The sequence below is a fragment of the Phaenicophaeus curvirostris genome, chromosome 1, assembly GCF_032191515.1.
Source record: "Phaenicophaeus curvirostris isolate KB17595 chromosome 1, BPBGC_Pcur_1.0, whole genome shotgun sequence".
NCBI lineage: Eukaryota > Metazoa > Chordata > Aves > Cuculiformes > Cuculidae > Phaenicophaeus > Phaenicophaeus curvirostris.
This window is the reverse complement of record NC_091392.1, coordinates 191,587,137-191,614,356: the sequence shown is the minus strand read 5'-3', so window position 1 is coordinate 191,614,356 and position 27,220 is coordinate 191,587,137. Positions and strand designations below refer to the sequence as shown.

Here is a 27,220-nt window from a genome sequence, read left to right as displayed (position 1 = left end):
TTAAACTTCTACACTAATAGTGCCTTGCAGCACATGATCTCCTCATTATTGCAGGTTAGAACACCTCATACAAAACCAAAAAACAGAAGTAGGTTAGCAAGCACTGGCAAATCTCCATGGAAAAGCACAATATCAAGGCCCTGATTGCCACCAGCTTCTCTCAACCTCTGAAATTAGGCAGCACAATTCTGAACTGGGAAGGAATTCTTGTCTTTGCTGGTCGGGGCGGATTCTCCCGTTGTTTTATTTCTGACTTGTTCATTTAGAATATAAATTCTCTCCAGCAGATCTGACTACTTCTTACATGTCTTTACAGCACTTGGCACATAAGCTGCCAAGCTCTCCTGGGCCACCTTCTAGGCCTACAACTGCACTACAGATAACAAATGCTACTGAAACTCACATTGAGCTGCAGAATTATTACTCTTTAGAAAATATCTAGGGCTTCGAGTTGCTTGATAAATATTTTAAAACATTGCAAGTATGGCCATTTGCAATTTACTTAAAGCAAATAAATTCAGTGATACCAATATAGGGAAAAAAACCCAACAAACACAAAAAAGTGGCAATAGAGCATAAACAGACTGCATCAGTGAGAATTCCTATAATAACAGTAGAGAAGAAATCCTCTCTCCTCCTAAACAACTTGGACATAGGATCACAGAATAATTTTGGTTGGGAGGGATGTTAAAGATCATCTAATTCCAACTCCTCTGTGATAGGCAGGGACACCTCCCACTAGATCAGGCTGCCCAGGGCCCCATCCAACCTGGCCTTGAACACCTCCAGAGATGGGGCAGCCATGACTTTCCTGGGCAACCTGCGCCAGTTCCTCACCACTCTCATTGTGAAGCAATTCTTCCTTCTGTCTAGGCTGAATCTGCCCCTCTCCAGTTTATACCCATTGCCCCTAGTTCTATCACTACAAGTCTTTGTAAAAAGCCCCTCCCCAGCTTTCTTGTAGCCCCTTCAGGCACTGGAAGGTCCCTATAAGATCTCCTCAGAGCCTTCTCTACTCCAGGTTGAACAACCCCAACTCTCTCAGCCTGTTCTCATATGGGAGGTGCTCCAGCCCTCTGATCATCCTTGTAGCCCTCCTTTGGATCCTTTCCAACAGCTCTATATCCTTCTTACATTAAGGATTCATTCTTAAGTCTACTCTCATGAACAGAAAAGAACTGCTTTTCAACTGAGGACATATGGCAGTATCTCCAGTCAGTGAGGCCATTCTAGTGGAAACACCCATTAGAAGGACACAAAAGCTAATTACAGCTACATCTCCAGCTGAGATTATTTTCAAATGCCAGTGTTGAAACGTGACTGTCTAAATAAGCACATGAGGTACTGCTGCCCTTCTATCTGCCAGGAAGCAAAGCCCTGCTGAATGGACTCAATCACAACAGCGTAGTCTCCCAATCACTACATTATTATTAAACACAAGATACAGTCACTAAGCTATTTAAAAAGCTGTAAATCACATCTGAAAGTAGCTTCCCCCAGGCATGGCACAAAAAACCACCCTAAATTTCACCCACCAGAAGTACAGGTCAGCTGATTCGTGTCGTAAAACCCCACATGGGCTACAAGAAAAGAGGTGCCACTATCCCTCTTCTGTCCCCACAGCTGTGCTACCTACCCTCTGCTATCCCCAGCACTGACACCAGCTCTGAAGTGACCCAAGGGTAAGTCTGCAATTAGACTGGCTCAGCCACACCATAAATCATACTCTGACTATAAACTACAACCTACAGAGAAAGGTGAAGAGTGCTCTCTGGTCACAATGAATCCTGCTGGAAAGCAGTTTTTCCTGCTCTGAGGTTAAGAAACACTACATGGGTGCCTCAGATGCAAAGCCAAAGCTCAGCGCAAGAAATAACTACTGCTTACTCACAAAACAAGGTTACTCTGCTTTCTGTCTCATTTTCAACCTTGTAATGTGAAGAATGCTGTGAAACTGTATATCAAACCCCTTGTTAGGGGCATGTGCCAGTTGCTGTTCATTACTTAGTCATTAAGTATGAAAGCAATAATGAGAAGTTTCATGTACTGCAGAAGTGCATGATTATCAAAGCAAAAGCTCAGAGACACCAGAGCTGATGGAAGCAACCGTTCAAACTGAAATGACTACATTTTGACAATTAAAAACCAGATAATCGTGCTCTCTCCTGACAAGTACTGTCACAACCTTTACCTACAGATCTCAATGATTCAGGTTCTGCCTTCATAGAGGGAGACATTTTACACTGATCAAAAATCTGCCGCTTGTGGAAGCAGCTGGCTTCTGCACGGAGAAGAGTGATCAATACCTTCCCACCCTTCAAATCTCTCTCATGTATTTCCACAACCACAATAGCATCCAACAAATACTACTACCATGCTCCAAATGTTCACTTTAAACAACAAAAACAGGGAAGTGAAAGACACGGTAGAGTCACAGTAGGTGCCTGGGTGGGACTATAGGCACCTGAACCCTGACAACTGGGCCAGAAAAGCGTGTTCAGAACATGCCAATTTCAGGGATGAAGGTTCCAGATGGACCACTCCAGAGAAATCTCACCTACATAAAAATGCAAAATGTTTGACAATGGTCAAGTAAAACATTCTGTCAGGTGCAATCTGAACTAAATCAGCTATGCATTTCTCAAGTCTATTAGTTTTAAAATTTTTAGGACAGGACATGTCTTTACCTCAGTCACACATACATTCCTTACACAGAGGAGAAAAGGCAGATTTCCTGGAGCCCTATAGCCATGTTCACATAAACAGGACTAGTGTGTATGCCGGTGAGCTAACTTGGGTGGTTTCACAACTATCAGAAGAGGGAAAGGAAAGAACTCTCAACTGCAACATTTGTTGCCTATCTCAAAATACATTCACCTGTTAAAATACCACCCGCAGCTTAGCAGACAATTACGATACTCTTTAAAGGCATGACTGTCAAATAAAGCATATTTTATGAACAGTTTATAAACAAAACATATTAATAATATATATGTGCATAAATATTAAGAGCATGTGAGTTTTGATGTCCTCCACTTAAGGTTTCCTCCTACATAAGGAAAGAAAATGGTCGCATCTAGAAAGTATCAAACCCCTGTTTTATCAAAGCAACACACCAGCAGTTTTTAACAAGGGAAAAACAGGTCAACATTGCCTCTTAGTGTACAACAATTATACCTCAAAACGCCACTGCAGGCATCTCTGAAGAATACTCTCAATGGTTCCACACCTTCTCACAGTTTTTCCTGGCTTTTGTGGCATTTCCCAATACTCTTTATTGTTTTTCTAAATTAATTATACCCTCTGAAACAAGGACAATATTAGCATATCTCTCTAATTCATTATACTCAAATTCCTTTGTTCCTCAAGGTTCCTTTGAAACACTGGCTGCATAAATGCTTCAAGTCAGCTCTGGAGACTGTTAAGTGAAGTAGGATTTACTACTGCTTACTTGGTTTTAATAGGAGTGTGTGGGAGGATTTCCTTACCACTTGCCCATCCTTTTCAATGCCTGCTGAAGGAGGATTTTCCAAACTATTCCCTTATAAACTTGTTTTATCTCTTTGCTTTCTACTTACTACACAAGTGTAGATGGCTTTAGTGGGGTACAGAAGTTCACTAGTCAGAGTTGGGTTTTCTCAGCTTGCTGCCACAGCTTTTAGGTGTATTAAGAAATGAAACACAACACAGTTACCATAGGACTTTGTAAAATACAAAGCACACAAAAGTTACTTAAATTATTACATTTCATTTTAAAACATCATCATAAATACTTTACAACTGGTTAAAAGGTTAGATTTCACCTAAGGCCTTTCAGCAGGTTATCTCTTGACGTACTCCCAGTCTTAAAAACATCACCATCTTAAGACTACACAAACCTCAAGACAAATCCCTGTCTCTCTAAAGTTTACAGACAGTACTCATGGGGGGCAAACTGGATTTGACAAGTGCCATTATTGTTTTGTTGCTATTACCATAATGCTCTATTTCCAAGATGCGATCACAGCTGTACAGACAGTACGAAGACATTTTTATGGATTAAAAGACATATGGAACATACCCAGAGGGTCAATGGCAACCTATTAATTTTGAATATCTGTATATTTTCATTTTCTGAAGCAATGTTAATTTTTTTAAACTAAATACTCATTGCAAGTAAAGTGCCAACAATGGCATAGCCACAACTAAAATACCAATACAGAATTATGTAAAACAACAGGATGCTACGTTTTTACTGATGCATAACTACATTTTAATATCTTAGCTGTACCATCCTGAGCATGCAGATATAAATCACTGCGATAATCCATTAGTTATTAGCACTGGCTACTAGAACTCTGCATGGTTAGTCTCTGTACGAATACCAACCAAATCACAATAATTAAATCATCTCCAGACAACTAATGTACAAATGAGTTGTCATTGTATAAATCTCTCTGCTCAATTTAGCTCGTTTGCAGGCTACTGAATCAGCTTCTTTATTTAGAGTCTTAATGCTCAAAGAAGTATTTTACTCCCAGGTATGAAGGTGTACGCTCCTTTACATGCAGAAGCTACTGTCTGTTTTCAGAGATTATTTTACACAAGCCTAGTCAGAGTGAAAGTTAAGTTGGGATCCTATGCAACTTACGTCTGGGCACGCGCATCCCTGTTGGCCACAACACAGCCCAAGGCTCACTATAATTACTTTCCAGGGATTGCTGACACAACAGCTCGTGTAACCATATTCCAGCACTGCAGAATAATACAACGCGCGTATCATACCTTGATCAAATATTTTTCCCATCTGTCTGCCGTGACAGACTTCCCAATCTTTCTCATCAGTTTCAAGTGAAGCTCCACCAATTCTTTTGGAACTGCAGTATTGAGAGAGAGAGACAGAGAGAGAAGGAAAAAAAAAAAAAGAAAGAAGTCATGAAGTCTGGTGCAAATATACTTCAATGCTAAACACTGATAATACTGAAACACTGTGGGAAATCGAGAAATTTTAATAAAACGTAGTAACTCAAACTTTGCTGAAGAGCAGCTCTGCAACTGAGAGATGGAGGATGTTTATTTAATCACATGGGTCTTTTTGTTTAGATTTACAATTATGATAATCATCGATAATCATCCTGTGCCCTTCCTCAAACTCAAGGAAGCAGATCTTGGAGAAAAACATGTTAAAATCCTGGCAGCATTAAAACAACTGCACAGGAACAATGTCAGTCAAACACCTACAAAAATACCACTGCAAGCAGCACACCTGCAGCTGCCTGCAGAAACCCAAAAGTCATCCTGGAACATCGCTGAATCCAAACTATTTTTGGCTGGATATGTGGTATGGGAGAAATGTTCCTGAAACTTTGTCCTCACAAATCTAGCTTTGCTATGGACTTACTCTTGCTGGTACTGGAGGGGCAGAGAGAGACTCGAGGTCTGGGGTTTGAATAATGGAGACCACAGCCACACCAGTGCTGTCAGAGAACCAAAGTTTTCCAACCACATTTCACTTACTTATCAGTGTACACTCCTCAAATATAACTTCAACATTTTGCCTTAGCCTCACAACTGTGATTTATAAATCAATCTGGCACCACCAAGTGGCAAATTTGCAGAACATCAATTTTACAAGCTAGAGATAGTAAAACATTGTAAAAATATCTAATAATTATTCGTGCAACCATTATGTTCCCAGTGACCCAAGTTTTCTTATTTATAATCTGTTGAGAAAAAAAATGTAAAGAAATTAACTTTTCAAGCATTTTTATCTCTATACTCTGCATATGATTTTAGTTTCTGAAAGCATTTCCATCACTCTACGCACACACACTGACAAAGTTTAGACCTTAAGAATGCTTATGATTATAACTTATGATTATGTTTTTTTCTGCTGGTCCAGTAGCATTACTTAACAGAGGATAAACACTTGGGACACCAATCGCGTTTGTTCTAAACTAGACATGACTGAGGTGCCATTTCTTTATAAAACATTTTAGTATATGTGTGATGCTTTTCAATATTTAACTTGAATTTACCTAAGTGACATGTGTCTTTCAAGGCCAGGCTGGACAGGGCCTTGGGCAGCCTGATCCAGTGGGATGTCCCTGCCCATGGCAGGGGTTGTGGAACTGGATGATCTTTAAGGCCCCTTCCAACTCAAACTACTCTATGGTTCTATTATTCAATCAAATGCCTCTGTTTTCAGGTGAACATAGTGAATTCGTAAAATATCAATTTGATGGAAATGCTTGTGTAATTTCAGAAGCAGATCATCTCTGCTGGTTTGGAACCAGAAATTTTATACACAAACTCACTTCTTCAATAAACACATAAAGAGATCAAAAGTGACCTCCTTTAAACATAAACGATATGTAAGCAGTTCTAAAATAGCCCTGACTTTTCTTTTGTAGTCCAGTCATAGTTTCAATTACCACTGCACACTGAAAAAGCCTAACACATCTCCTCCTCAGTTTTCCTGCAAATTGATGCATTTCATAATAATAATTTCATAAGATTAAACTACCACATCTTTTAAATGGAACTAGATGAAAGGTATTAACCCTGATAAGCACTAAGCACTTGACACCAGCAAAGTTAAGGTCAAAGTACTTTATACATATGAACAAGTAAACTCTAAACATAATTAAACCACAGTTCGTGTTTGCGTGACATGGAACTGAACCAGAGTATTCAACATCTTGCTGGATCAAAGCTTTTGTTCTACATCTTTTTTTGTCTGTTAAGTTTTTAATCAGATCTCTCTCTAGTGGGTACACATTGATTGGAATCCTAGCATAAAGAAGCAGAGGTGACTGGTTTTGAATAATCAAATCCCCAGTCACCAAAAAAAGTCTTCGCTAGAGTGTTCGACTTAGAAAAAAAGGAGAATATTAAAAATTCGAAAATTGAGGAGTAATTGCTAGTTCCCCATTAAGTGCTTAAAAGCATCATACACTATCATTATAAAGAACGAGGTGGAAGTTTTGAGAAAACTGATGTCCAGTTTGCAGGCAGAAACTAGGGAGTGTGAAGTGCACCCTGAGCAGCCAGAGTGCCTGAGCTACAGCAGGCACAGACGCCCATGGGGCTGAGAAACAAACTCTGTATTGAAACCAAAGTAACTGTAAATAATACAGACTTCACATGCAGTGATCTACACCTGACCTATCCAGAAGTACCGGCTCAGGGAAGGCTGGTAGGAAGGCTGAAGAGTGGTAGAAATTCCCTCCTTTCCCAGAATGCTTATCTGGCAAGGGACAAAGAGGTAACATTTCAGTCATCTCAGAACTGAACTGAACCTGAATAAATTTTGCTGACTTTTGCTCAGAATACAGAGACAATTCTTGACAAGGAGTTTGTTGAGAGGGATATCAATGAGAGTTATTTTTACAACATGCTCTGCTAATGCTACTTGTAACATGCTGAAGATAATGAACACGAGATGTCATTACTTTTTCTGGCGGTGTTGGAGTTTTTAAAATAACAACAGTAGATAAATAACAAATATCTCCTTTGTGAAGTATCATTTCCGCTTCAGGGGGACCTATGTCAATTATTTTAGTAACTCCTATGATAATCTAATGATTTTCTGCCTTTTTAAAAAAAGTTTTACATATGGGAAAGAACAATTTATAATATCTTTCTTGCACAATAACCATTCTTTGTAAGGTTTTGGTCAAAATAGGATAATGGAATACATAAAAAAAAAAACAAACCACAAAAGAAAAACCCAAACCTCCAAACAAAAAAAGCCCCACCAATCTGAATTACATTCTCAAACTACTGTAAAACTGATTCCTCTGGAAAGTAATACAGTAACTCTCTAAAATCTTGAGAGAATTCACCTAAGTGGCAGTGGAAACGTCAGGACTCTGTGCACAGCGTCAACAAATTGAAAAGGTGCTATTTTAAAATAAAAACCCGTTTTAAAGAATCAAGCACCCATCTGCTAGATATTAAAAAATAAAGAAATTTCATAGGAAGAAGTCATGAATCAAAAAAGAATGAGTCACCTATATAAAATTAAAGGGCTCCTGGCGGAGTTCAGCCAACAGGTTAACTCCCGCACTTCCCTGGAGGGCAGGTTCTAGTTAGGGCCTCACAAATGCCCTTTAAACATTATTCTATCTACTCCAGCACTTCAGGGAACCACCCCATACATCAGTCACACATTTCTAACAGATTTGGGAAAGACAGAAAACTGAAACAGGAAAGAAAAAGCATGAACATGTAGAAACCCCATCATCTGGTTCGGAAAGCTGTAACTTCCAAAACCCTGTGCAACTGTGGCTTAAAGACTTGGTTGTGGGTACCCATTAACACCTTCCCATATAACCACAACCCATTTAATCTCTACTTATCTTCCCTGCCAAAGTGAATATGCTCACAGATGAACACTCACCTGAAAAAAACTGATATAAAGGAGGAAAACAGAAAATACAGATGACAGAAAAACCCTGCATCTGGAGGGAGGATAGGGGGAACTTGTTATTCAGGAAATGACTACAAATAAAGAACCTTTGTATCAGAGCAGATCTGGAGTGCTGGGCACAGGGGGGAAGATCACAGCCACAATGTGTGCAGAGCCCCTGGTACTGATGTGGATGACAAAGCCTGTGCCTCCTCTCTTCCTCCAGGGATACCGAAGAAGCACAGTGAACTCCTCGCCCTGTGAGGACTTGGGAGGAAGGGAACGAGAAGTAATATTTTGGGATGCAAAGGCCACTGGCAGTTTTCATGCCTCCTGAACACAAACAAGTCTTGCCAGCTACGCTAGTAAAACCTTTTCCCATGATAACTTGTTTTGGCAAGCGGAAGAAAAAAGTGACTTAGAAGGTACACAGGGCAAATATTTCCGTTAACAGTTTGCTCTTTTCCACCCTTCTGCCTTGACCAAAATTACCTCTGCACACTATGACTTCACTGTCAAATAACACCACACTGAGCAGGTGGACAGCTGAGATTGACAGGATCATTAATCTCTCACCCTTCCTTCTTTTCTACTAAGGCAAGCTAGCTCACAGTAACCTGGAAAAAAATTAATGTTTATTGGCTCCTGGCACCAGTACTAATTGTTTAATGGCGAGCAAATATAAGACAGCTTACCCCATGCTCAGCTCCCTCCACTGTCAGTGCTGGAGGGAGCCGTACCAGACACACAGGCAAAGGCACAAGCACCCACTCTGACCCCGGTGAAGAGCTCCTAGGTGGTCAATTTACCACTTAGCCCATCATACCCTAACAATGCAGTTAATTCCCTTTATAGGCCAGTCCTCACGCACAAATTTGCTTAAAACTAGTTGGCTGCATTTCTTATGAAGGGCTCAAGAGTACCTAGTAGACAACTGACCACATTTCTAACATCTTTTAATGTTTTCCTCCATTTTTGTGTGCAAGTCTCAAGTCCCATGAACAGTCTGAGGCAGCAAACACCATGTCTTCTTGATTAATTTCAACGAAAGAGAAAGTCCTCATCTGATTCATTAAACAGCTAGCAAAGCACTTGGGAAAATAAAGGGAATTATATCTCTTTCAGCACCAGAACTGTTTTACGATAACATAAATATTTTTTCTCCAGGAACCATCTGACTTGTTTCTTACCCCAACTCTCACTGTAAAGAAAATGAGGGATCCCTACATCTGGGAAGAGTTATTAAAGAAGTTTATAGACCATAGAGAAAAATTATAGCCTTGGTATGAACTTGGCACAACAAATAAATAGGACAAAACCTCTAGTATGAGCCAGGCAAGAGTTACAGTGAACCTGTGACAAATAACTGTGATAAAGAAGAGTCTCATATTCATGCAGCAAGATTGGCACAATAAATAAACAAATAAAGGCATTTGACCTCTATAGCATTTCCCAACATGAAAAAGCAGTAGTTCCTGTTCCAAAGCACAATCTGAAGATCTCATTTCCGAGCTGAGTCACTTGATGAGTATTATCATACTACCAAGTTGTGTGCTCATTAAAAAGGAAAAAAAAAAAAAAAAGAAAAAAGAAAAGACATGGAGGAAGGGGAGAAAAACATAACCGCTATGCCTCCCAGTGAATGAAAAGAGCCATCAGACTAGCTGTAATTAAACTGAAGATCAAAACAGAAAGAACAAGTCACCAAGTAGCAGTTTTATATCCTGTTCCTAGAAAGCTTTTGGCAGGCATTAAAAAAAACCCAAACCATGCTCATATTTAAATGACATTGTTATCCTAGCAAAGTACTTTGAAATCTTGATACTCAGCATCTAGATAATTTTCAGACAAATATCTGCATATCCTTCTATCTCTTATCTGTACAAGTATCTATCTGAAGACTCTCCGCTTGCCTGTACTGTTCAGAGCACGTGCCATTCTAATATTATTCAACAAAGTTAAGATTATCTCACTGATAAATCCCTTCCCACCCATCCCCACCACAAGGACAGCAACACACCACAGCTCTCACTGCCTGCCGCCTGCAGATGAATTGACCAAAGTGGATTGTCTTTTGAAACAGGACTGAAAAGCCTCTTCCATCCCCAGCTATTTCGGTAAGTTGTGTCACCAACCTACTAGACTCTGCTATCAGAGTTGCTTACTGACTTTGCTGCAACTAGGCTGTGACCTTAAAATTCAGCCCTAATTTTGTCTATGAGATTACTTTCAAATATTTAGAATTTATGACCTATCTGTGATTAAGCACTCTTCTCTCCCATGTCTTTTATTCTACTCTCTTTCATTGTCCACAAATCAAGCTCACTGTGCTTGTGCTAATGCCCATACTACCTATCATCAGTCACCTTCTCACTATACCTGAAACTGAGATTAAAAACAATCATATGCATAGGCATCAGCATAACTCTTGAGGCTGAACTTAAAGGACACAGTGATTTACAAAATCCACATGCAGAAGTTCAGCTGTTTTGTCAGTAGCCCTTCAGCATTTAAAGATGATTTAATTTTTCACCTGAAAGTCCTCTCTGTTTCATATTGTGGCAATGGTGGGAGCTTTTTAAGCCAATATATAAAGTAACTGTTCTGCTGTTAACAAAAGCAAGACTGATATTAGAATAAGGTATAAAATTTAGGAAGAAAAGCATACTGTACTGTGCAATGAGAAAGAAACCAAAGTCGGGAAAAAAAGATAATTACTCTGAAAACAATGCATGAAAAAATAGCCCACGGTTTATTTCAGAAACTGGAAATCACAGAATCACAGAATCAAAGAATAACCAGGTTGGAAGAGACCCACCGGATCATCGAGTCCAACCATTCCCATCAAACACTAAACCATATCCCTCAGCACCTCATCCACCCGTGCCTTAAACACCTCCAGGGAAGGTGACTCAACCACCTCCCTGGGCAGCCTGTTCCAGTGCCCAGTGACCCTTTCTGTAAAGAATTTTTTCCTAATGTCCAGCCTAAACCTCCCCTGGCGGAGCTTGAGGCCATTCCCTCTTGTCCTGTCCCCTGTCACTTGGAAGAAGAGGCCAGCACCCTCCTCTCTACAACGTCCTTTCAGGTAGTTGTAGAGAGCAATGAGGTCTCCCCTCAGCCTCCTCTTCTCCAGGCTAAACAACCCCAGCTCTCTCAGCTGTTCCTCATAAGGCCTGTTCTCCAGCCCCTTCACCAGCTTTGTTGCCCTTCTCTGGACTCGCTCCAGAGCCTCAACATCCGGAAAGGAAAGATAGCAAACAAAAGCTCAGTTTAGTGTCTCAAAAATGTACTGAATAAAAGTGGCCTCAAGTCCACAAACCCCAGACACATGAACAGTGAGCGAGAAAAATCAGGCTGTGGCAGCAACTTGCAAACAAGCAGACTGGACTGAAAAACAGTCACTGAAAACATCTGAAATTGTAACAGATCACCCTTGTTCACAGTTAAATCACTTGCCTTGACCACACCGTGCATTTCAACTACCTAAAATAAACGGCACTTGACTTGCTGATCCTTAGTTCATGCACAGGCAAGCATTTCACTCTGCAACTGCTAGGACCACAGCCCACAAAAGCAAAGACACAGCTAGTGTCAGGAAATAAGGTCTTCTAAAACGACTCTGGGATTCTCTTGCTTGCTGAGGCAGCTCAGTTTCTAATGTAACTGTAATAATTATCCAAGACATTTTAACCGTGAGCAGAAAATCAGCCTCATTCCCTCCTTAGTACTGAACCTTCTTATTGTAATTCTCAAAGAGTAGGTATAACAAAAGTGAAAGGTAATCGTGAAGATTACACTTTTGCAGTGCATCCCTCCATGGCTTCCCAATACACTGGGACAAGTCCACCTCAGATTTTAGTAGCGTGATTTTTTTTCACTTGAAGACCACCCAGGCAGAGAGGAGATGCAGTGGATGGCACCAGCGTACCCGGTTTGGGCACTGGGAGCCAGCCTTTGGAGCACATTGCACAATACACCCACACTAAAAAAAAAAGTGGGTCGATCAGACGGGATTCTTCAACTCTACAGTTAGAAACGCTGAAAAGGCAAGTATCCAGAAATGCAACCCCTCTCCATAAACCCCTCCCAGTAGCAAAATGAAGATTTACACCAATATCTCTGTCTGGACTGATGCATCCATGGGCCACTACAGTAACAGAAGACCCATTCACACTTACCAGAAAGCATTTAAGCAAAAGAAGTTGAGATGGACATGTTTACCCTTTGATCTAACACAAAGTAGTTGTGTAGCCATTCAAGAAATGGTAGAATTGAATTCAGTGCCTTCATTCACTCTCTCAAGGCTCAAAATTACAACTCCCATTCCTAGGAAGGAGGCCTAATTAGAAGGCATGCAGCTAGAAAAGAAATGCAAGTTTCAAGAGCTCAAAGAAAGGAAGTGCAAGTCTAATGCCTGTGGAAAAGAAGACTAAGCTTTCATCCCTGCTCCCATAATGTTTTAGGTATTTTGCCATTAAAATCTAGGAAAGGGCAGCAGAAAACCAGTAGGATTCATCTAAGCACATGTATATATTTATAACTGAGCTAGTTCCATAAAACCCATTTATAGCCCACAGAGAGAAAGAGACTTTAAGGAAGCATCAGTTCACCCTGCAGTAAACACCTGAGCTCTGCTAAATACACTTGGTGAGATTAATTCCATTGGACAGTGCCTGGTAAGTACTTCTATTGAAAACCAATGTTTGTAAGGTCTTGGGGAAAAGTCTTGGGGATACAGGAGCGTTACCAGGTGATGGGGGTAAGTCTCATTCTGAAAAAAATTACCTAAGCTCTTATGCTCCTGTTTAGCCACAGAATTACCACTTCAGGTCTGATTTTAGTTCAAAAGGCTTATTCATGCAAAGACATTCCTGGCAGACAAAATCAATTCTCTAAGTGTGGTACCATTCAACTTCAAGAGAAAATGCATTTATTCTGTTATATTAAACTAAATTATGGTACCATCAGCACAGTGAAACAAGTGAAAATCAAGACTAAACACATGAACACAGAGTTGCATACAACAGTACCTAAGAAGGCTTTGGCTTCATTTAGCTTTATTCACATGACAACCTTCTTTTAACGTGTTCTGTTAGAGGATAAGTTGAATGCAAGTCCTTTGTTAGGTCATTATATAAAAACATGGACAAATCTAAATGGTTTTTAACTCCTTACTTTAATTACTAGAAACACTGCTCTGATACCAGTATTGCCATATTTCTTAAGTCCTGGCTCAGAGTTTTCTTAACATTAACAGAAGGATGTTGATTATGCTATAAAATCACCTTCTCTCACACCTCACCTTACTTGACTAAAAAGACAATATTAAAAAAAAAATTCAGAGCAGGTTGAATAAAAATCATTTCTCTAAAACAAGTTGCTTTACCAAGATTAGAGGTTTCATTATCAAGATTCCTCAGTCTTCAGTGGATAAAAAGCCCAACCAAACCAGAAAGCCTTACCCTTTTTTATATATCAGATGAGATCTGAGATCTACTACAGAGGCATTTCTGCCTTTTTTGGGTTCAACTTTAAAAACAGCATGGTTTTTCCCTAGTCACTGATGATCTAATCCACACTTCAGATAAGTCTCATTTATACTCTGGAATTTCCCTTTAAATCTTTCATTTATAGAACAACTTTACTGAATTACACCAACACGTGAATGTTTCTTGGCAGTTTCTCTGTGACTGCCAAATATCACAAACACCTTTTCTTGAAAATCCAGTCTTGCAGTCTTAGGTCTCCCAATAAAAAAAAAAGTACAAGAATGTAACCATGCTACAAAAATGGATGTCTCACATTTTGCAAAGCATTCATCAGTCATTAATTTCCACAGAAAAAGTGAGTACTACTCAGTAATCATTTAATATTCTACAAACAGCAGCATTATGTGAGCATGAGTTTTCATTAAAGATCAGCATATGCGAATGCTGAAGGTGAAGCCAATGCGAGTCATTCTGAAATACAGAACACACTTCCTTGTCAGTTAGAAATAAGTAACTGCAGATTTGTTCTGCACAAAGGTAATCAGTTCAATTAACTTATTTAGTTCAATTAATTAATTTATCAGCAGTGCAAAAGAAAATTTTAAATATCTTAAAGAAATACCACAGATTCCTGAGAAGATGCACCACATTTCAGAGACTTCGGCTGAACAGTTATAAAGAAAGTGACATTTCTAGTGTCTGCTGAAGAGTCCTGTGAAAGGCAGTGGTCATGAAATCTTGATCACAACCCTAAAATTTTACAAGTTTAATCTAATTAGCACAGAATTTGAGGCTTCTTTTAAATTGTTTCACAGCTAGTAGAAACTTCTTCTCCATTATTTTGCAAGAAACCCAGGGAGCAAGTGACAACAGAAATGTAAGAAGCAAAACTGTCCAAGACGATTGCCTAACAAAGAGCTAGTAGTACATAAAAAAACCCACAGCGTGTTTTTTGACCAACCTGCTTAAGCTTAGGTATAATTTGAAGACTTAAAAAAAAAAGCAAGACATCTATGCCCTTACAAAACTGATATTTCAATCTCATACAAAGTGAGGATTCACAGAAGTTTCATTCCTTGAAACACCCAACGTTCAAGTAGAAACTTCTGTGAGCAAACTCATGTTTTGACCTGCTAACACAATTAAAATATCTACCCCCACTAATGTAATTCTTTAAATAGTGAGGAACCGTTATACTCTTGGGACTGTGCAGCTTCCCCCGGGTAGCCAAGGCTGCTTGCTTTGGGGTCAATATTACCTACTGTCTGTCTAGGCAGACTCAAAGCCCCAGCCTACTTGGTGAGACTGGATGCGCTGGAAGTGCTGTTACCTCTCCATAATGGGTTCAGTTGTTGCCAGGCACCTTTTACACCACTTTTAATCCGAGCTAGAAAGACAAATGTAACAGCCTGAAGGGATGCTGAGTTTCTAGCTACCACTTGCATACTGCTACCACTGAAAACTCACGTTTGAGATACAAACCACCAATCTACACACCCAAGTGTAGATGCTTTCTGGGTCAGGGAAGAGCCTGGCAGCCTGTGATGCCAGAGGAAGGATATGCCACAATGTACCAGGCACCCGAGTCTTCCCACTGAACAGGCTTCTCAAAACTACAACAGTATCTGAAAAACATAAAACTTGTCACATCAGAAGATCCTCCCCTTCCTGTGTGGCACAAAACAGGTACACAGAAAGGAGATTCAACCTTGGCAGCAGAAAATGTGTTTATGTTTAGTGTCTGGAAAAGACAACGATGAGCCACAATGGGCATAATCCAGCACTTGGTGTAACAGTGACCGCCATCTGCTGTTTCAGAACATGGGTAGCAAAACCCCACAACACACACATGAAATCGCCTGCTCCCAGTTTACCTTTAAACCTTCTTTTCAGTTATACCCTGGCTTAACACAGAAACAAGGAACTTCATGTTCTAAGTTTTATTTTTAAATATTTTCATTACAACTTTGCACCCAAATTTTTCTGAGCTCCAGCCTCAATAATAATTTACAGCAATCGACTGTAATTACAGAATAATTACGGATCATGTGAAAGGCATTTAAATTTGTATTACTTTTACATTTCATTCAATACACCATTTTTTTTTAGTTGTACAATATAAAAGGAACACAAATCTCTAGGAGTCTTGCTCCATATACTTTTTAAAATCTCCTCTGAAGTTAACAGTACCTTTTTAAAAAACTTTTTGGTTTTGCAGAATCTTTCAGCCCTTCTCAGCCTCCACATCTGTCTGCATTATCTTTCAAGATGGAACAGCCATAACTGAGCATTAAAATCAAGATGAAGGCAAACAAACAACTGACAAAATGAGATGTACAGGAACACACACACAAAAGATAAGTATCCTCCAAGTTTTACATTTGATTCTCAGCCCATTCTTCATGTTACCTTGCATTTGGTTTATTTTTAAACCATAGAATCGCTAGGTTGGAAAAGACCTTTGAGATCATCAAGTCCAACTGTACGTGTTCGCTACTAAACCATATCCCTGAGCACTTAACCTACCCATCTCTTAAATACCTCCAGGGGTAGTGACTCAATCGCCTCCATGGGCAGCCTGTGCCAGTGCTTGATAGCCTTTCCAGTGAAGAAAGGCATCCTGATGTGGAACAACTTGCGACACAACTTGAGGTCATTCGCTCTCATTCTATCACTTGTTACTTGGGTGAAGAGATCAACCCCCACTACAACCTCCTTTCAAGTAGTTGTAGACAGTGATAAGGTCTCCCCTCAGCCTCCTCTTCTCTAGGCTAAACAATCCCAGTTCCCTCAGTCACTTCTCATAAGACTTGTTCTCCAACACCTTCACCAGCCTTGTTGCCCTTGTCTGGATGCAAAATTCCAGCTTCATCTTAACAGAGGTGTTTTCCTCTGAGCTATCACAATGCAACCCAGAATATTTTGTTGAGCTAACAAGGTAGTTTTAAATATTCTGGGATGCATTCATCATAAACAGTTTCCCTTATAATGCATACTTATAACTCTTCCATTTGCAGTTTTGTTGTCAATTTGCAGTATTTTATCCACAGCAGTGTTTCCTCTTAGCCCAGATTAGCCATCTTTGACCTTGATCTTTTTTAAACAAATCATTTCATTCCTGTTTTCCTGGCAAATAGGATTAAATACCTATGCCATTAAAAGAAGTAATTGAGGAATTCCGCTTTACTTATATGACAGTGACCAAAAGAAAATAATCTCTTTTTCTAACCTACGTTCCACTGGTTAATCAGTTTAAAGTTTATGATGATGCTTTCCCTCTCAAGCAGTGACCACCTTGGAGGCTGACTCACGTTCAGCGGTTGGTGTAGCAGGAATGGTTGAGTGATGTATTCCTCCATGTTCCTCTGTTCCTCTAACCCTCTGGGTTATCAGGGACGAATATAAAGCAAATTCAGTCCTCAGCTAGTCCTAACTTAAAAATGACAGCCTAGACTTAGACCACTGGTCATATCAGCTTGCACTGATATGCAATTTTGATATTGCACTGATGCTATTTTGGTCCTATCAGGTAAGGTTGCTGTGGAACACAAATCAACCACTCAGTGACCTCCTGTAAAGACTTTGCAGCTCCATGTTATATGTCAAGCATGATCCATCTATCTGTGCTTTGAAAGAAAATAACAGAGTATTTTGTTTTGCAGAAAAACTAACACGACTATCAGAACTATGACATTACAATTCGTAAAGTTTATCAAGACCACATGTAAAGCTTCTTCCTTTTAGTTCCCTACATCTTTGTTAGACTCTTTAAAATGTACTAGTCATAGAATCATACAATCACCAGGTTGGAAGAGACCCACTGGATCATCGAGTCCAACCATTCCTATCAAACACTAAACCATGTCCCTTAGCACCCCGTCCACCCGTGCCTTAAACACCTCCAGGGAAGGGGACTCAACCACCTCCCCGAGTAGCCCGTTCCAGTGCCCAATGACCCTTTCTGTGAAAAATTTTTTCCTAATGTCCAGCCTAAATCTCCCCTGGTGGAGCTTGAGGCCATTCCCTCTTGTCCTGTCCCCTGTCACTTGGGAGAAGAGGCCAGCACCTCCCTCTCCACAACTTCCTTTCAGGTAGTTGTAGAGAGCAATGAGGTCTCCCCTCAGCCTCCTCTTCTCCAGGCTAAACAACCCCAGCTCTCTCAGCCGTTCCTCATAAGGCCTGTTCTCCAGCCCCTTCACCAGCTTCAACATCCTTCTTGTGGTGAGGGGCCCAGAACTGAACAAAGTATTCAAGGAGTGGTCTCACCAGTGCCGAGTACAGAGGGAGAATAACCTCCCTGGACCAGCTGGTCACTCTGTTTTCCACTTCCGTTCTCTAATAGAATCATAAAATGGTTTGGCTTGCAATGGACCTTAAAGATCACCTAGTTTTAACCCCCCTGCCCATGGCAGGGACAACTCCCACTAGATCAGGCTGCCCAAGGCCTCATCTAACCTGGCCTTGAACACCTCCAGGGATGGGGCAGCCACAGCTTCCCTGGGCAACCTGTGCCAGTGTCTCACCACTCTCATATGGAAGAAATTCTTCCTTCTGCCTAGTCTTAATCTGCCCTTCTTCAGTTTATAGTTATTGCCCCATGCCCTATCACTACAAGCCTTTGTAAAAAGCCCCACCCCAGCTTTCTTGTAGACTCTGTCATGTACTGGAAGGTCACTATAAGATCTCCTCAGAGCCTTCTCTTCTCCAGGATGAACAACCCCAACTCTCTCAGCCTGTCCTCATATGGAAGGTGCTCCAGCCCTCTGATCATCTTTGCAGCCCTTCTCCGGAACCGTTCCAACAGTTCCATATCCTTCCTATTTTTAGGATTCCAGAACTGGACACAGTACTCCAGATCTGATCTTACAAGAAAGGAATAGAGGGGCAGAATCACCTCCCTCGACCTGCTGGCCACGCTTCTTTTGATGCAGCCCAGGATACAGTTGGCCTTCTGGGCTGCAGGCACACATTGCCAGCTCATGTCAAGCTTCTCATCAACCAGCACTGCCAAGTCCTTCTCTGCTGGGCAGCTCTCCATCACGTCACCCCCGCATCGTGTACTGAAAAGGGGGATTGCCTTGACCCAGGTGCAGGACCTTGTACTTGGCCCTGTTGAACCCCAGGAAGTTCATACAGACCCACTTCTCCAGCCTGTCCAGGTCCCTCTGGGTGACATCCCGTCTTTCCAGTGTGTCAACTGCACCACTTATCCTTGGTGTCATCTGCAAACTTGCTGAGGGTGCACTCAATCTTGCTGTCAGTATCATTGATGAAGATATTTAACAGCACTGGTCCCAATACGGAGCCCTGAGGGACACCACTTGTCTTCGATCTCCAGCTGGACATCAAACCATTGACCACTACTCTCTGAATACAACCTTCCAACCAATTCTTATCCACTGAACAGTCCACCCATCAAATCCATATCTCTCCAATTCAGAGAGAAGGATGTTGTGGGGGACTGTGTCAGAAGCTTTACAGAGCCAAGACTGATTACATCTGTTGGTTTTCCCATGTCTACTGCTGTGGTTACCCCATCACAGAAAGCCACTAAGTTGGTCAGACAGGACTTGCCCTTGGTGAAGCCATGCTGACTTCCACTAACCACCAGGGTCAGTATATTTTTACCAGCTGCATTTCTAACTTTTTCAGAAAGCCGAATAAGTGTCCAAGTCTGGCAACTTAGCACGCTTTCACATTATAAGCATTGTTCCAGCATATAATTTTCCAACGCATCAGTTTTGTCATGTTTAATCTTTATTGCCAGAAAGGCAGTGTAACTAGAATAAAGACATCACAAACGAGCCTAATAATGAAACCCTATGCAAAGAAGTTATTTAAATTCTCAGCAATTTACTTATTTTAATCCTTGTATTGTAGCTGGTTATTTTAGACATCTGTGTTTCCCAGATATTTTGCTTTTTACACAAGACACTTCTCTGTCCATGCACTCCCCAAATTCACGTTGGGCTTACAAGTACACTTTCCTTCTGAACTTCACCAGGATTAAAGGTACACCTTTCAAAAAAACTTCTACTCGGCATAAAAAGGTGGACATTTAGCCCTTATGCTTATTTTCACCATCCTACTCCTGTCTGTCACCACAAACACATTCAGACACCTCTCCTAGCTTTGCAAGCATGGTGCATCTAGGACGTGGTCAATGCTTTTATTCCTTGACTTACCACTATTCTTTCTGGTCTCCCTTCTTATAAAGGTTAGATTTTCCAAAAGCTCCCTTCCTATTGTATCAATTTCTCTTCCCTGTTGCTAACTGTTCTTAACCTGAAGGTTAAGAATGTTAATGTGTTATTTAGGAGGTCAGCCAATACCCTGTTAGAGAATTTGTCTAAGCTTAAACATGCATTACAAGGGATAGTTTTGCCACTGACTGGAAGTATCTTTTTGCAAAGCAAGGCATTCACATGGCCACTTCAGACCCAGGTTAAGCCAGTTGCCTTTCAACTACCACCTCAAGGCAATACTGCTTTTCGACGAGGGTGGGGTTTTTTGTTATGTTTGTTTGGGTTTTGGTTGGTAGTTTTGGTTTTGGGTTTTTTTGCCTCTTTTCTCCAAATAAAGGTGAAACTTTCTGGGTAGACACTCAACAGAGCAACATCCTGCCACACAGTTCTCCACCTTGGATGCTTTCTTGCAATGTGTTGTTGATATCCACAACAACACCACACCACAAGCTCTGGGATCAAACTAAGATTTTCACACTTCTATCACCTACTAATTAATATGGATTTTGTGAACCATCACAGTTTGTTCTCAGGAGATAACCACTATAATGGTGGTACTCATTAATACTAAAAAGTAATGAACATGCCCTGGCACTTGTGCTGCTAGATAGCTGTAGATGAGATGGAAAATAGCCAGGACAGCACCAGAGGGACACCAAGTGGAGTAGGAAATAAAGTTATTACTCATCACCCGACAATGAGTGAGTTAACAACCACCAACTACATTCAGCATGCGACTGGCTCAGGACTTCACCAACAAGAACTGACCATTAGTACAGAAATACAGTACAGCCTACGTTAACTAAAAAACTTGTACAGCTTCACTCTGACAAGCACCATTTTCTTGGAAAAAGATATTTTCAAGGCTAGGACTGGTAAGGTACAACTTGCTTGTTATCTATTCTTCAAATACCAATCACGCTTGTGAGTTTAAGGGTAAGTAGTGCTTTTCTCCAAGGTACTACAAGATCTAAATGATCATAATGGAAACAAATCTAATACTGAGGCACAGCTGCTGAAACACAGGATTCTTTAGAAATAGGCCTTTCCTTGCTTTGAGAAATTGTTTGTTTTCCCAAGACCATTACAGACCTCAACAAGGTCACCATTTCTACTGTAGTTCTGAGAAATTCTCTGCCACTTAAACTTTAAGGGCATTGTTTGGCTCTCGGGGAAGAAAAATAACTGATGGCAAACTGCATATATGGGAGACTGACAAATGCTAGGGTGTACTAAGAAATACTTGTTAATGCTAAAATGTTTGTTGAGCTTTGGAGAAAAATGAAGCAAACAAGTTCATTGATCTGGGGGGAAAAAGGAGGAAGGGTAATGAAATAGGGTGGAAAGATCGTCTTAGCGTTATCAACAGCCTTGCTATTCCTCAGCTGGAACAAACTATGCTTTTACTGCAAGGCTGGAGGAAACAAAAGAATACACACGCCTTAGTATGAGTTTTATTATTTCCCAATGATTTTTACACTTGGAACCAACCAGATGATTCTGCTGAACCCCACAGCCAAAGCCACCATTGCACTATTCTGCCCCTGCACGAACATCCAAGAAGGGAATGATAAAGAGATCCTGCAGCACAAGGGGAGGGTGCTCTGCACCACCAGGGCTGGGCAGGAAGCCTCCCTGCCATGGGATGGGTGACCTCTGCAGTGCACCGAGCACTGCCAACGCAAGCTGCCTGCAGCAGGAGATGCTCCTGAAATTTAACTTCAGCCCTCCCACGAGCTCTATGCCTGCATATTCCCCCAGAGCAGTACAGCAGAGGACAAACACTGCCGGGATACCACAGAGGATACTTGTCCCAGCTGAGGCAGATACGCGGCGAGTGCCGAATACCTTACCTCCATCAGCTCCAACTGCCACAAAACTGGAGGAAGCCAGCCACACTGCTAAGAAGCGTTGCACAGCCCAGAGAGAGACATTTTCATGTTAAAATGCATTCTTGCAAAGAACTGCAAGACAACAGGCTTTGAGGCCACAGTGAGTACACAGCCATAATATTCTTCAGCAGGAGATTAATTCACTGTCTTCCCATCACCTGCCCCCTCTTGCCAGTTCAATCTGTCAGTAGCTCCTGTCCTCTTCCTCGCACCACACGAAGGAAGCTTTCCTGCCACTACCTTCTGCCTCCAGCAGGGTAATTTTACCAATTCGCTAAATAGGTTATTTCCCCTCCCCCAAATCTACCAAGTTTCTGCTTGAGGGATGCAGTCCATCAGATACTGAAGAACACAGACACACCAGAAACAGTTACTGCTTTAATCTTCATATCAACACCATCATGAGTTTCCCAGCAGTTTCCATGAGCTTATGAGTTTAGTACAGGCCATAAACAAGCTAAATCAAGCTTTGGGATAGGCTCAGTAGTGTGTGTACCAGGCAGTGTGCACTAACAGTTGCACACAGGTATCTGCTAATTGTTCTTATACTACACGATATTAGCTTGAAGTAATTCCAAGCAAGAGAAAAAAGCTGCATTCACAGAAGGCATAGATACAAAAGCTTCAGAGCTATAAATTACTGGACGCAGGGCATATTCTCAGAAAGTCTTACAGCTTCTTACCAACCTACCAGCCTCACCTCTGCGCCTGGGAAGATCATGGAACAGATCCTCCCAGAAGCTACGCTAAAGCACATGGAGTATGAGGAAGCGATTAGAGGCAGCCAGCATGACTTCACCAAGGGCAATTCATGTCTGACTAACCCAGTGGCCTTCTACGATGGGGTAACCACAGCAGTGGACATGGAAAAAACAACGGATGCGATCTATCTGGACTTCTGTTAAGTCTTTGGCGTGGTCCCCCACAGCATCCTTCTCTCTAAATTGGAGAGAAATGAATTTGATGGGTGGACTGTTCAATGGATAAGAAACTGGTTGGAAGGTTGTATTCAGAGAGTAGTGGTCAATGGTTTGATGTCCAGCTAGAGATCCAAGACAAGTGGTGTCCCTCAGGGGTCCGTATTGGGACCAGTGCTGTTTAATATCTTCATAAATGATGTAGACAGCGAGATTGAGTGCACCCTCAGCAAATTCACAGATGATACCAAGGATGAGGTACAGCATTGATGGATTGCTTGACAAAACATACCTTCTAGCTTATACGCGATGATGGTGTCACACACAATTCGCATAGATATTCACACAGTTCTCCGATACAAATATATCACAATACAGGTCATGGGGCTTCTTTAAGTAAACATGATCTCACATTGGCCAGAAAAATTTCCACCAGCATTTCCAGATCTTAGACACTTGCCTTTAAGACTGTGACTTGGAAGGAATACCACAAGTTTTCCCTTCAGTTCTACACCATCCAAAGTGTGCTGGAATAAAGCTGCCTACAGAAAGCACACTGCCCCTCCTCAATGGAGGCACATGGTGCAATAGAACGTGCATAACCCCTAGGGGGGCTACACTTTGGCAGGGGGCCTTGGATGTCACTCATCTGCCAGTGGAGAGCAGAATCCCAAGTTCCCTTTTTTCCCCCCATTCCATGTGGCATTTTGTCACCTCTTTTAGATGGACAGTGTTACTGGTAAGAAAAACAAACTGCTTGTCTCTCCAGTAGTACAGGGTTTTCCTCTCTTCTACATGGGCTGTAAGCTGATGTGGAGGCTAGTTAAAACTGGCATTGCCAGCTTAAATACAAGAGCACAGGCAGGTGAGCTGATGTGCCACCTCAATACCCATGAAGATATGAAGTCTTGTCATGGAAAAACAAAAATGGGAAGAGTTAAAACAAAGATATGCATCCACACTCTATTATAAGATAATTAATTCCAAGGTAAATATAATACACTTCTAAAATGAATAACCCACATGTGGATAAGGAACGCTAACCTTAAAGTCATATTAACCTGAAGTGACTAAAGAGCAAACAAGAGTTTATTCTTATTTGCCATGAAGACAGTACAAGAATGACTACTCTCGCTACGTTCTCAGAATTTAACCCTGTTATGCTGTTTAAAAATTTCAGCTCCAAGCTACTGGAGTCTACCTTCAACAATCCACTTAACTGGATGGCTAGAAATATTAAAGGTGTAGAACTTCCATCATACTCAAAGGCATTTACCACATACGCTTCGATTCTCCAGAAGTTTGTTGCTAAGTTATAAATACTGCATTTTACTAACAGGGGGTGGATTAATAATGCCTTTGGCATAAACATTTCAATTCAGCCCCTAGGTGCAGCAGGAAAGCAATGATCTACTTATATTCCACACATCAAGTTCAGCCTGCATTCAGGCAATGACTACCCAAGTAATTCAGAACAGCAGTTAGATTTCTTACTCATAAAAGAAAGAGTGTGATAAGATATGAACACTCTGACCTGCAGAGCAGATGAAAAGTGTTACCTCTGATGAGCTGATACAGCTTTACAGTGGAAGCGAGCCCATAATATCGATACATCCAGACACTTAGTATGTTAATGAAGGAGATTCAGCATTATATAGTGTGTGAACAAACTCTACCCATCCCGCACTACAGTTACTGCTGTCAGATATCAGAACTAGTTCATTTACATGAGAAGACACCACAAATTAATTTTTCTGCATTGAAACCAGTTAATAAAAATCTAATAATCGATACTGTGTTTGAGATTTAAGTGAAATAGTAATATCACTTCCATATCACATATATCTCTTAATACTAAACAATCTACAGTAGTTATTACAGGTTACTGCAATATAACATGACCTTACCTAACACTTACATCAAACCCTGAACTTCCGATCAACAGCACAGAAACATGCTTGATAAAACACATTAAATAGGAGAAAAATCAATCACATTAACAGAATACACTGCTTCACTACCTTCTTTATGAGGAAAACACTTTATCTTGAGCTTGAGGTCTGTCAGGCTCCTTGTCAGTGGGTATGGTTGGCTTTTGCTTACTATACTAATCAGCTACTAAGCTTCAAGTATGTTTTTTTCATACAAAATTTCAACAGTAGTTCAAGTCAATATTAATTGTTGATTTCTTCAGGGAATGGTAAAGCTTTCCACAGGTACTGGAATGGCAATCCTAAAACCCTGACATAACCCACTGAAACAAGTTGCTTCAGCATCCAAATTAATTTGAAAAGAGAAAAGATGTTGGGTATCTAGAAAACTCAGAGAAATAAAAATGTTTATAAAACAATTTCCTCCTTTGAAGCATGGTAGCTCCAAAGACAATATATATTTGCAGGTCTACAACGTAGTATCAGGTATTCTCTACTAAAAAAAAATTGAAGGATCAATAACTTCCAGATTTTCTACAGTCTACCTGCCGTTAACTTAGGTTCTCATAAAGACAGAAAGGGAGAAGGGTAGAAAAGGTTTACAAAAATGGGCCTACTACCAGGCATGTGCATCTCACTGTGTCTTTCTTTACACCTCTTAAACCTAAGCAAACACTGGAAGAGTGGTTTTATTATCAAACTCAAAAAAATGCAACACATTCACATTGAAGTTAAGCAATGCACTTGTAGGCTGGGTCAATCTGTCAGGATGATTGTCAAGAGTCAAAGGAGATAGAGAAGTTTGAGCTGCGGTGAGGACACAGAAACATGCCTCAAGACTGGAAATCCACACACCAAAACATGCTCGCTGTTTCCAAGACCACTTTTAGCACGATCATTACCAACAACATTTCAGTGCAAGTTCACTCTTTCGCTGAAACAGCAGGCAAAGCATGCATACTTGTTAGAATTTCCATCAAGAATAAGTCAACCCCCATCTTACTAAGAAAAGCCTGCAAAAACAGATGAGCTAGCACACCCTAATACACTTTGGAAGATGCCATGCACCTCCGGGAGAGGTTCTCCCATTCAGACACCAAGGAACCTGGCAAACCAACAAGCATTTTGCGCAGTCATGTGTAAAATTAGATCTCTGTTGTGCACGCTAACGTTCTACTAATATTTTCATTCACAAGAGACCAAGTGCTTAATTAACATTTATACCAATTCTCAAGCTATTTACCAACACAAAGGAGGCGGTGATTTGATATCATGGTTCCTTAAACACAGCCCTAAACACAGATATAGTTCTTGCTCCCCTCTATCACATACATTTAGATTGGCAGCTGCTTTTCTGTAGCAATAAAAACTTAGCAAAAAATTATGGTGTGCATTTGTTAGAACAAGTATTGTTTTCCTGTGATGATTTTTTCCAGTTTGCACTGCTTTGCAGGCAAGCAGACTCAGAAGTGATATGGTACTGTGGCATGCTGTAGGATGATCAGTATTGTTACCTTACTTCTGCATCTAAAAGTACAGTAATGCATGGTAATGACATCTCCCAGCCCTCAGAATTTCCAGTCAAAATCATATACTGGGCTGGTTTTTAAGAAATCCTACAAGGAGCTATTTATTTTTTGAGGCATATCAGTTAGCAAATTTCCTAAGTTGCTGTCATCATCTTGACAGACACCTGACTCTGCACAACATAGTGCAAGATTGTCATAATTGCAACTCAAGTCACAACACTGCACATAAAGCAAGAATAACCATTCTCAAAGGAAAGGTAATTATTCTTCATAAAATAAAATCTTCACCAGATAACCGCAGATCTCGTTACTTTTGTCTGAATAGTTGCAACTTTTAAATGAACCACCAGCAGGAAAAGTTAAGCTATTTTATTGTACAGCCTTCCTAAGCAGCAGACTATTTCCAGGGCTACTAGTTTATCCCACCATTCAATAGCGACAGGAAAAATCAACAACACGCATTCTTATTATCCTATTCAAGCAATATTTACACATTACCCACTAAATCCTATAGAATATTATAAATTGGTTTGCACATTTTAAGACAAGACCATACCGGTGTACACATAGTTAAAACATCTAACCCACCACTAATAAAGGCTAATTTGATAGCTAAACTAGTTGGGCTGCTAAGGAAAACTATTGAGACTCAAACACTGCTGCCGTTACTATTTGTCTTGAAGTTCTTAGGCAGGAGAAGTAATACGGTGAAGTTCAACTGCTGCCTGTGCTTTTTAAAAAAAAAAAAAAATCTAAAGCCCCTCCAAGAAATATTTGATAGCTCCCTAGCTGTCGAGATCTGCCCAGTATCTCTGCAGCATC

The 27,220-nt window shown here is 40.7% G+C and overlaps 1 protein-coding gene across 1 annotated transcript in view; it reads right to left on the bottom strand.

Annotated features, from left to right (window-relative positions):
* RSF1 (remodeling and spacing factor 1) overlaps positions 1–27,220 on the bottom strand; it is a 61,766-nt gene that overhangs the window by 31,371 nt on the left and 3,175 nt on the right. The window contains exon 2 of the mRNA XM_069883244.1: positions 4,765–4,856. Coding sequence (XP_069739345.1) covers positions 4,765–4,856 — 92 coding nt within the window. The remainder of the gene's footprint in view (positions 1–4,764; positions 4,857–27,220) is intronic.